Source organism: Sphaeramia orbicularis, chromosome 8 (genome assembly GCF_902148855.1).
Source record: "Sphaeramia orbicularis chromosome 8, fSphaOr1.1, whole genome shotgun sequence".
NCBI lineage: Eukaryota > Metazoa > Chordata > Actinopteri > Kurtiformes > Apogonidae > Sphaeramia > Sphaeramia orbicularis.
Window position 1 is genome coordinate 50,066,994 of NC_043964.1, and position 12,681 is coordinate 50,079,674.

General features: G+C 37.2%; 1 protein-coding gene across 3 annotated transcripts in view; it reads left to right on the forward strand.

Annotated features, from left to right (window-relative positions):
• Nucleotides 1-12,681, forward strand: part of LOC115423686 (syntaxin-binding protein 4) — a 129,838-nt gene that overhangs the window by 78,888 nt on the left and 38,269 nt on the right. For all 3 annotated transcript variants that reach the window (XM_030140632.1, XM_030140634.1, XM_030140633.1), the window contains exons 6-8: nt 1,227-1,306; nt 3,646-3,769; nt 5,163-5,304. In XM_030140632.1, the coding sequence (XP_029996492.1) occupies nt 1,227-1,306; nt 3,646-3,769; nt 5,163-5,304 (346 nt within the window). The remainder of the gene's footprint in view (nt 1-1,226; nt 1,307-3,645; nt 3,770-5,162; nt 5,305-12,681) is intronic.

Consider the following 12,681-nt stretch of genomic DNA (forward strand, 5'->3'; position numbering starts at 1 on the left):
AGAGGAGACAGCTCCTCTGCTACCAGAGCATGTCCATGGTCCCAATAGCCTTCACCTTCTATTTGGAAAATACAGTATTCTAAGTAATCCATTCAGCTGCCCAAACCAGCACATGTAACAGTGAAACTCCTGAATGAGCTTAAGACCTTGCTGTTACCACATTATATTGATAATATAGTATAAGTATTCATATTCATATTGTCCAAACCTCTGCCAGGTTGAAAATGATCCCCTAATAACCCCAGCATGACCCATCCAACACTGTGTTGACAGCAATAACCCAGCACTTTCTCAGGTGCAGCTTTATGTGATGAGTCTGGTAAGCTGTGACCTCAAACCACATCATTGTATAAAATTATACTGTATATTTATCTGTAAATTTAGTTATAGTATGACGAGGCATCCAGCAGACACAGTGCCGTGCAGAATGATCAAAAGAACAATTGTGCCTGGTTCCAAAAACTGCTTCAGGGTTCAGTGCCTTCATTTGAGTGTGAAATTAAATGTGGCACCTTTAACAAATATCATCTGTTGCTGCCGGTTATGAAAGAGGTGAAACACGAGGTTGCGTTTTTTGTGCTGTCTAACAATGATCTGTGTCCTTATTTACCGTGGAGCCAATGTGACCGCTTATCATAATCTGCTTAGAAACGGTATTTTCAAATCAGCAAACGCAGGGGATATCATATTGTTGTATTGTAGATGATCATGTTTTAGCAAAATAAGAAAGCAAATACAGAATTTCTGCACCATAGGCATTGATGTTCTTTAGAAATGTGATGCTGAGATGAGCCAATTTATACCTGAGCTTTTGAAAACATAAATATTTCTTCTTCTCGATCACTAATATTTCTAATATGTAATAGGAATATGCCACAAAACTGATTTTATCTGAGAGGCACAGTATTGATGCATACATTGACTATAATTTACTCTACTAGAGGTACAGATAATTGTTTGAATGAGACCATGGTATAAAAGTAAAACTATTAATTCAACTTCTTTATGAAGTGAAAGTGCAAAAGTACAAGTTCTGAAATGTACTCAAAGATTAAAAATGTTTATACATTTCCAGGAGTTGTTTCAATGCAAATCTATTGAACCATATCATCTGTGTTAGTATTACTTCTCCTAGTCTCATATATCTTACTAAGACCATCGTCTCTGTGATATTCAATCTTAAGCCATAGTCTTCTTAACATTTCTCTTTTGCTTTTATTTTCAAGGAGAGAATTTGCTGAGCTACTGGAGAAATATGGATCCAATGGTAGTACAGGATCAACACGCAACTCTCCCATTCAGCAAGGTAGGATGTCTGTTTCAATCATTATCTTTCCAGCATTATTTTTTTTCATATTTTTCTCAGTTGACTGTGTATATATGTATATATGTAGTGGACAAAGCCTCAATGAGATGATCCATTTGTTTTTAACAGGCAAGTTTAGAAAGTGCTCATATTTTGCAAAGAGTGTGGAGTTGAAGAAGGGCTCAGACTTCACAGGTTTAAAGTCCGTAGTCCAGCAACGTTAATGATACAACCTCATAATGCAAGACTCTGTAAAATTACACTTTCACTTGGGCCAGGGCCATTTAAAACAAATGCAAGTTGAGGAGGAAAGTTAAGACAACACTGTTTTTTTAAAATTAATCCCGCGATCTCGACAATCATTTGACAAATTTAGATTGCTCACCATCTAAGATTGTGAGATTGCACAGCCCTAGTTTCATGTGTGTGCATCTCCTGCTTGTGCGTATGTATTTATTACAAACACTTCCATATTTGAAACAGTGGAAGAATGTTTGGTCTGGTGTGTGTCAGTAGTTAAAGGTACAAATATAGGCTTCCTCTTTAAGTGCTTTGGCCATTATTGGATAACCATAAAATTATTTTCTGTGTTTTGTTATTACGCCCAAAGGGAAGATGGAGTAAGTCAGCCTTTAAAAATGGCTTATGAAAAGTGCATTTGCCCATTACACAATTTGCAACATCTGTTTCATTCATTCAGAAAGCAGCCAGCTGCCACAGATTTATTAAAACAGGTTGGCAGTGCATGGGCAAATGTGTGTGGTCTATGGTGGAAGTTTATTTCTGCAGCCGATTGAGGACATGGGTTCCCACTACAATTGTGTGCATTTAAGTGTTTAATGGATGTATCAGTAATGTGTGTTAAAAACATCCAAGAGCCATCACATTATCTGTTACTATCAATTTGGTTAATAAGGTGGCGTTACCTCAGCACTAGGGATGTAACGATATGAAAATTTCATATCATGGTTATTGTGACCAAAATTATCACGGTTATCATTATTATCGCGGTATTGTTGAAATTGTGCTCAAAATCTTCAAAAAGTACTAATACACACACTGAAATAATTTAACCAAGTTGTATTTTGAAAAAACAAACAAACAAACAAACAACAAAAAAACAAATAAAATAATTGGCACAATGCACTTTCTGTTGGCAGAAACATTCAAGTATTAACCCTTAGGGGTCTGAGCCTATTTTGTCTGTTTTTCAGTCCTTTCGATTTTGCCTTTATGTACTATATAAACAAATGTTTACTATACCCATGTTTGGGATCTGTTTTTTTTTTTCAGCACAACTTCATTTATATCATCTGCCTATTATTTTTTTCCACTTTAATCCACTATATTAACACAAAAGGCCAGAAAACACAAATTTTTTTTTTTTAAAATCCAATTTGAAAAATGTGTATAATTTATTGCATAAATAACACACAGATGCTTAACGAACCTTTTTAAAGACTTTAAAAGTGAATATTGGTTCCAAATATTAGGTATATAAAATTAAAGTTGTAATAAATTAAAATTATACTCAAACATTTGACATAAAAGCGTATCTTTACATAGGCGTTTTCTGTGGAGAAGTGTGGTAATCAAACATGGTTATCATGATAATTAGAATTTAAACGGTAATACTAACTGTTGGCAATTTTACCGCTTTTTATCGTTATACCGGTAATTGTTACATCCCTACTCAGCACATTTTGGTCTTGACTTGTGATGTGATGTGTCTAGTCAGGTCCCAGTCAGGTTAAGTAGTTATTGAATTATAGGAGCAGATGGTGCGAAATGATAAAACTGCACAACTTAACAATTCTTGTCGCATAACAGTGTTAGGACACTGATGGCACTTTTTTTTTTTTTTTAATTTTTAGTAGCAGAGTAATCAAATACACGGATCAGCCATCACCTTCCAAAATTGTCCATGACAAGCACATGGCCTGCTAAATATGCTCTGAGTGTTACATTTGATTTTAAGGATAGGGAGGAAGCAGATGTCTGCCCCAATGAAAAAAAAAAAAAAATGTCTGAAGGATATTTGGGCTGCTTGGCAGTTGGTCGCCATGTTGGGCATTATTCATTACTTAAATTCGCTCTGGCTTAAATGTTTGACAAAACAACACACGTATTCAGAGCCCATGTACTGCTGGAACCATCTGTAGTAGCAGCACATCCGGGACGTTTCTATTTTAGTCCCTCTTATTCAAAGGGTGTGACACATCGGGCTGTCCTTAACACACCCCAACAGTCTGTTCATTAAGAAGGGAAATTTACACCTCCCAGCCAAAAGCAAGTAAGGCAGTCTTGTGTGATTCCATTCCTCTTTGTCTGTTGCACAGGAGGGCGCTACTTGGATAGCACGTCATCTGGTTCCTCGTCTCGTTCCCAGAGTCCTTTGTTGTTGAGTCCTGCAGGTTCCCAGAACATGTACAACAACAGTGGGCCAATGCTGCGCTCTCTCAGGTAAGACGTCAGCTGATTAAAGAAAATGATGACCCAACCAATGCACCACCGTACTGCTGGAAAAAGAAAGCCATATGTTGTATGCTAAAGAACTTTTTGTCAACATTAAAAGCAGTACGGAAATATCAGACTAAACATTAAATTAACAGATTAAACAGTCATTTAATTACAGCTACATCCAGGTAGAATATATCTTTGTTGCAATGGTTCCTAAATTCTTAAATGAGTTCATGTATGACTGTTTGGCAAATTCTTCTACTGTTAATTCTTGTTCTTGATGTGGTGTCCTCTAAGGCAGGGGTGTCGAACTCATTTTCTTCCAGGGGCCACATTCAGCCCAATTTAATCTGAAGTGGGTCGGACCAGTAAAATAATAGCATGACAGCCAATAAATAATGACAACTCCAAATTGTTTTAGTGCAAAAAATAACATTCAATTATGCCAATATTCACATTTACAAACTATCCAAACAAAAAGGATGTGAATAACCAGAAAAAAATGCACAATTGTACAATTTTATCAATATTCTGCCTCGACTTATCATTTATACATGTGCATTATGGATCATATCTACAAAGACACAAACCATGTAGTAACAGGCAGAATATTGTTAAAATTGCACTTAATTCTTTTTAGAGATTTCAGGTTGTTCATATTTGTTCAGGTTATTCACATTTTATTGTTACAGGATAGTTTGTTAATGTAAACATTTTCATAATTTAATGTTTTTTGCACTAAATCAAAGGGAAAAAATGGTGTTGTCATTATTTATAGGTTATTATAATATCATTTTTGAGTTTGATGCCCAAACTTGCACTGTGCAAATTCATCTCGTGGGCCAAATTGGAACCTTTGTCGGGCCGCATGTTTGACACCTGTGCTCTAAGGGACCAGAGCTGATGGTGTTCATCCTAGACTTGCACTTTTGCCCTTTACACACAGAAACACAGAAATACGTCTAGATGTCTTGAATCTTTTAAGTTTGTTCTGCATCACAGAGACTGAAATCTCATTTTACTTTTCCTTACTTTTGCTTCTAAAGGGTAGATCTGTCTCGTATGCTCCGATTTTACTGAACTTATTTCACTAAGTCATGCTCACCTACTCACATCACAGGATTCAAATCACATTATCATTTCAATATTTCAACTCATTAGTCCTACAAGTTGCTTCTTTTTAATTTTTTAATGTGTTGCAGCCTGAATGTGAGGAACGAATGCATATTTCAAATGAACTGACGTCAACCGGACAAAACATGAATTACCTTGTGTTCATACTGTCTATAATAAAATACAAGTTAGCTGAAGTAGTATGAGGTCATTTATAGTAAAGAGATGGAAGAAGACACCAGATTGCTCTGATGATGTTGTGATCATATGTTTATGTTGTCAGTCACCCAGGTGAAGGGGTTATTCAGCTCATTTCAGTGGCAAGATCCAGCAGTCTGGGCATCACAATCGGAGGAGGCTCCAACAGGCCTGATGGTCCTGCAGTCTTTATCCAGGAGGTTCTGTCTGGAGGTGACTGTCACCGGGTAAGGAGCAAGGCCACTAATTCATTCAAAAATCAGGACTGGCACATGCCTGTCAGCTTCTACAACAGTAACACATACCCAGAGTCTACACTGTGGCTTGTATTCCCACTTGTGGACTTTTATTCTACTCGTGGTTAAGTCTACATTTCTGTATTCATCAAGGACTGTGTGGAAGACCAGGAGAATACCTGGTTCAGAGCTGGACTGAGATGAATTCAGTGTAGCAGTGGGAGAAAATACACTGAAGTGTTGATGTAGATCAGGGGTGTCAAAGTCATTTTCTTCCGGGGGCCAGACCCGTCCAATAATAGCATGATAGCCAATAAATAATGACAACTCCAAATTGTTTTAGCACAAAAAAATGATATTCCATTATGCCGATGTTTATGTTTACAAACTATCCAAACAAAAAGGATGTGAATAACCAGAAAAAAATGAGATTTGTCAAGAAATATAAGTACAATCTTATCAATATTTTGCCTCGACTTTTCATGCATATATATATACATTACAGATCAGATCTACAGGGTGTCCCATAAGTCTCCATACATAGGAAAAATAAACGTTTCTTGACATAAACCATTTTTGTTTATATAATATGCTCTATATGACTGCCATTTTGTCGGGAACACATTTCAATGCATGTCCTCCACTGCTGAAGAACTATAAAGAAGAAATATAAAGAAATACATGTTAGAACCATATATGTATGGAATGTATTATGTCTCCTATGTATGGAGACTTATGGGACACCCTGTACAAAGGCACAAAACAGTTAGTAATAGGAAGAATATTGTTAAAATTGAACTTAATTCTCTTTAGACATTTCAGGTTGTTCATATTTGTTCAGGTTATTCACATTTTATTGTTAAAGAATAGTTTATTAATGTAAACATTTTCATAATTTCATGTTTTTTGCACTAAATCAAAGAGAAAAATTGGTGTTGTCATTATTTATAGGTTATTATAATATTATTTTTGAGGTTGGTGCCTTAACTTGCACTTTGCAAATTCATCCGGATTGGAACCTTTGGTGGGCCGGTTTTGGCCCCTGGGCCGCATGTTTGACACCTGTGATGTAGATGATGTAGGAGGGTAAAGGAGAGGCTGAAGAGATGAAGGGTGGATAGAATAGAATAGAATAGAATAGAATAGAATAGAATAGAATAGAATAGAATAGAATAGAATAGAATAGAATAGAATAGAATAGACTTCATTCATCCCCATGGGGGAAATTCAAGATATCCAGTAGCTCACATAAAATCCACGATCACAACACAACAACAATTCAAGTCTGTACAGGGAAATATGAATAAATATAAACGCTAAGTAGAATATAATAAATATATTCTTTTAAAGTAATGTAATAGTAAAGGTAAAAATAAATAAGAATATGTAAAAATTGAATAAGATTAAAATAAAATAATTATTGCATACAATCCAGTCTTGGCGGTGGTCGGGGGTAGAGGGTAGGGCTGGTATCAGGGGTTGTTAAAGTGTCTTATGGCTGTGGGGACACAGGATCTCCTGAACCTCTCAGTTCCTCGTTACATTGAGATGATCCACTCAGTGCTGCTGCTCCTCTGTCTAACCTGGGTGTTGTGGAGAGGATGGTTAGCATTGTCCATTGTTGCTCTTAGTTTAACCCTTGTGCAACTCCGTGCCACAGAGTCCAGTCTCCTCCCTGTTTTAACCAGCTTCTCCAGGCACTTGCTGTTTTTTTCAGTGAGGCTCCCACAGAGCACTCACCACCACAGTGTGGTAGAACATGCACAGCAGCTCACTGCGGACTTCAAAGGTTCTGAGCCTCTACAGAAAGAAGAGGCAGCACTATGTTTTCTTATAGATGGTGTCTGTGTTTGCAGACCAGTGCAGCTTTCTGTCCAGGACCACAACCAAGTATTTATGAGTCTGCTTAGTCTCAACAGCCTCTCCTTGTATGAAGACCAGCTGACTGGGGGGCTTTGTTCTCCTGACGTCCGCCACCATCTCCTTATTCTTGGTAGTGTTCTGGAGGAGACTGTTTTTATGCCTCCAGACAGTGAAGGCCGTAGTTCCTGTACTCCCTGTCCTGTCCATTTCACACACAAGCAGCTGTATCGTCTGAATACTTCTTAATATGGCAGGACTCCCAATCAGAGTAAACAGGAACGGAGCTAACACAGTGGGCAACATTAGATGGCAAATAAAACCATACACAATGTTTTAAAATGTTTATTGTATTTAATTATTTGAGCAATTAGTTTACTGAAGCACATGGTTCACTGAGGGGACATGTTTTAGAGTAGTGTCTCCTGGAAATGAAATAGAAAGGCATTGATCTACAAGTCATTTGAAGTCTGTGTATTATGTAATGAAAAGATAAAACTAAGGGGAAAAATTGGTTTGAGCTCAACCTACCACTTCCTCTTCCTGCTCGCAGGGTGTTTGGGCAAAAGGTTTTGGAGGTTCAGATACTTTTTACAGGTTTTTTATTGGAGGAAAGCCCCAAGCAGGAAATAGGTAGAGGGTAGTTTTATTGTAAATGTTTATAGGGAGTTATTTATTACATATCTGGTGTGTATACACTACCAGGCAAAAGTTTGGACTCACCTGGTTTTTCTTTATTTTTATGACTATTTCCATTGTAGATTCTCACTGAAGGCATCAAAACTATGAATGAACACATATGGAATTATATAGTTTAAAAAGGTGGGACAAAACTCAAAGCATGTTTTATATTTTAGATTCTTCAAAATAGCCACATTTTGCTTTTATTACTGCTTTGTGCATTCTTGGCATTCTCTTGATGAGCTTCATGAGGTAATCACCTGAAATGTTTTCCAAAAGTCTGGAAGGAATTCCAAATGATGCTGAGCACTTGTTGGCCATCTGTGGTCCATCTCATGTCATTTAAATAAGAAGGTGAGTCCAAACTTTTGCCTGGTAGTGTATATTTATTAAACTATTTATACATTTTGGTAAAGGGTTTTGTGTATATATATTCATTGTAGATTTTAATTGGTGTGTTAACATGTATACCTGCTAATGGAACATGTCACCTGAAGGTATAAAAGTAACTCTGTGTTTGAAGTGTGGGATTAGTGTTTGTGGAACTGTAGATAGTAGTTTGTTAACATGGTGGATTTTCTGATGAACATGGTGCTTAAATAATAAAATCTGATCAAGATCTTCTTGTCTCTGGAGCTCCTCGTATGGTCGCCTGGGCCAGTTTTAGCCAGTTTACATGGTTCATTATTATTTCTTGGTTCTCTATCAAAAAAGGCTGCAGTTCTGCTCTGGAATGGTGAGTTGCTGCCCCAAGTGGAGGATTTTGTTCAGAGGTGAGGGAAGAATAGAACTGGGAGGTCGACAGGTAGATTGGTACAGTGAGTATGTTCCTGCCCTATGGACTAAAAGAACAACATCACAGATACTGATGGGTCTGAGGTCGTCTGATGATGAGGAGGAACAGCTTCTGTAATTCTGTCTGCAACCCCTTAGTGAATAGCCAGACACACTTTGGTCCACGAATTAGACAAAGTCTGGAGAATTCCGATGCATAAGTGTTTATTGAACAGTAAACAACAAAAAAATGGACAGTTCTCAGGAACTGACTGACAGGACAACCTCCTCGACATCTCACTGCTGAGGTGTTCCATTTCCAACTAGTAGAAGGGCCTGGGACAGATCCAGGACATACTAGAGCGCAGGTGTCAAACATGCGGCCTGGGGGCCAAATCTGGCCCGCCAAAGGGTCGAGTCTGGCCCTTGGGATGAATTTGTGAAATGCAAAAATTACACAAAGATATTAGCAATCCTTTTAGTTCAGGTTCCACATTCAGACCAATTCAATCTCGAGTGGGTCAAATCAGTAAAATACTGTCATAATAACATAAATAATGACAACTCCAATTTTTTTCTCTTTGTAAATGTAAATATTTTCATGTATTTACACTAAAACAAAGTATAATTTCACAAAAAAAGTGAATAACCTGAACAAATATGAACAACCTGAAATGTCTTAAGAGAAGTAAGTACATTTTTAACAAGATTCTGCCTGTTATTAAATGTTGTGTGTATTTGTAGATCCACTGTGATCTGTAAGTTATAATGTACATGTGTAAATGATAAACTGAGGCAGAATATTGTTAAAATTACACTTATTTTTCAGTTTGTTCATGTTATTCACATTGTTTGAAAGGATAGTTTGTAGATGTAAACATTTCATAATGTAAATTAACTTTTTTCGCTCTTAAACATAGAGAAAAGTTTGGAGTTGACATTATTAATATATTATTATGTTATTATATTACTGGTTCGGCCCACTGCAGATCTAATTTAGCTGAATGTGGCCCCTGAACTAAAATGAGTCTGACACCCCTGTACTAGAGGTATTCCATCTGTTAACTGGCCCAGGACCACGTAGGTACCCCCACCCTACCACAGAGCAGCAGGAGGAAGTGGCCAAGAAGAGGAAGGTCCAGGCATCCCTGCTTAGGCTCCTGGTCCTATGACCTGGACCTGGATAAGCAGAGGATGGATAATGCAGAATATACATAGTACAAGCAATAATTTTAAAGTGTCTTACATCCAAAGCAGAATGAAAAAACAGGAGCTCGGTCTGGTAGCCAATATGACAGAAAACAGTTCAGCATATGCAGTGGCAGATCCAGAAAAAAATGGAAGGGGTGGGGGGAGTGCTATATTTACATACATATGTGATATCCTTCTCTGAACTGTCATATTCCTACTCAGCAGGACTGTTTGCTTTGTTTACAGAACATACTGTGCATTACAGTCATTATTTCACAACACAATATACACTTTAATCTTAATTAACCCTGAAGCTTAGATGCAAACGTCACATCCCGAAAAGTACCAGGACAATCACATGCAGACAGGTCGGCCCTTAGGCTAACGGAGATTTAGCGCAATAGGTAACGCTTCAGACTGCAAAATTTTCAAACGGGGTGGGGTGGGGTACCAAGGGCGCCAGTAGGTAAATCCACCATTGATGTGTAGAAGGGAATCAGACTATTACTGTTGCAGTGCAGTCAGACACCATCTTAAGGTGATCTTATACTGTGTAAGCAAATGCACATAAAAAAAAAATCCCATACCCCTCCATTTTTTTTTTTTCCAGCCTCCAATGCTTCTTTCTCAATCCCATCCTTTTCGGCTCTCTGTCTGCCCACTCACTGTCAAGTGTGACAAGTAAGAATGAACAGAGAATGCAGCAGTATGCAATTGTGTTCATATGAAGAAAGGAAAGCTATTCTTAAGCAGCTGCTTGTGTTAAAAATGTCCTGCGAAGTTTGACATCATTTTGATTCAAGATGAATTATCTGTGGACAGAAAAATAGATCCCATGACCCCAGTGAAACTGCTGACCGGACAGGGCTTTATACACTTTGTGTACCTTGACGATTATATGTATAGTAGGTAAAAGATGAAATTTAGAACTTAAAGCAGTATATCTAGACCCTTTTTAAAGGCGTCCTCTCATTTAAAATGGCAGGCTACATCAGAATTTCAAGAGATCAGTCACATCAGCATCCATCCCTTTAACATGAAATGTATACAGTCACAAGTATCTGAAAAGCCTAATCCTCTGTGGGCTTGAGTCCTTTGGCAAAATAGATGTAATGATATCTGCAATTACCAGAGGCAACTGAAAGTGTTGCAGAAGAAAAATGTAAGACATATACAGAAAATGACATACTAAAATACTCTGCATTGAATGATCTATGTATAATATAGTTTTTACAAAAAAGTCCAATGACCTGATTAAAACTGTTAAATTGATGTCTCCCCTCTGTGCTTCCTTAAAACACATTTCCAGTCAGTATGGAGTTATTCAATTTCATGGATGTGATGGCTTCAGGTTTCCACATTTTACTCTTAAAAGTTATACTGTAGATAATAACTGGTTGTCAAACTGATGACAAAAACCATAAACTAATGTTACCATCCTAACAATGAGATGAAAGATCACAATAAAAGAACATGAAACACTGTACACCTTAGAATAAATTAATGTGTTAGCTAAAAGGAAAAAAAAGCCAGATAATATTGGGTTGGAGGAGGCCACAGCATAATTAAATAACTTTACAAATATGGTTGTAGGTTGATGATTGTTTGGACAAGGTTGTGTGTTTGTGAAAAACAAGGTTTACAATTTGCCAAGCTAATGCCACCATTCCAAATTACATTGTGTATACAACGACAATAAAGGAATCTTTAATATTTATTTCCACAGTGGAAGCATGGCATTTACACCGTGTTTACTTAAGACTATTCCTAGTTTTGTAGCCTGTACTAATAATAATTCATTATGGAGAGAGAATTTGCCAGTTCACTATCAAAAGCTAAGCACCCAGGAACCTTTTGTAAAACTGGTTTAGTGACCCAGCCTAGTCTTTAAAGACAGGTACATATAGGGTAATCCTTCTGTCAGTGCCCCTGACCACAGTACTGATGAAGATCTAGAGTTAAGTGCCTTCACTGCTCCTAATGTGTGCTATATCCTAATGCTAATGCTACACGCTGTGTGTGTGTATTAGGGTGGGTAAGATGCAGAAACTGCATTTCCCTGCAGCAACAATAAAGTGAGTTAACCTTTAAACTTTTCAAGCACATCTACCTTCATGAGGCACCTGCAATATACTCTATGTTTGTGGGCTTTTCAACATTTCCAAATGTCTTTAACCCTTTATAGGGAACTCATAGAAATACTATACAATTCAAAATTTCAACCTTAGTGTGTTATTGGAGGAAGTAACAAGAATGTATTACTTTTGTGAAATTTTTCAAAATTTTTTATTATGTAGAAAATCAAGGTCAGTGAAGATACCATATTTGGTTCCTTACCCATAAATGTCAAAACAAACAAACAAACAAATACAAGAAAAACACATGTAAGGTGAAAAAAACATCGCTTTTAGAGTATTACAACAACATAAGTGCTGATCCAGACCCCTGTCAACATACATATTATCCCTTTGAACATCATTCCTTACATTAGTACCATTACTTCATGGTACCTAACAAAGCAGTTAAACTAACTGTTCATGCAGAGGTGGACCTTACAGACCCTGGAGACCACATTTGACCTGAGATTGTTGACTAACTGTCTTCACTGCAACTGTTGCTGTCACTGTCTTGTAATGTATGTGGAAATTACCAAAAGCTGTCACTTGCCTGATGAAGGGTTAAAATACAAGATAATATGGACATATGCTGTTCTAAATAGATCCTGAAAGATCATACTTGAATGTTATCTGGTTATATCCACGTATGTTTGCATCTGTCAGGACAGGCATTGATGCCAGGGTTCATGTTTCATTTAGTTTCAGCATTAATAACAGGGTTCATAGTGACTTTTCTTGGCTTCAT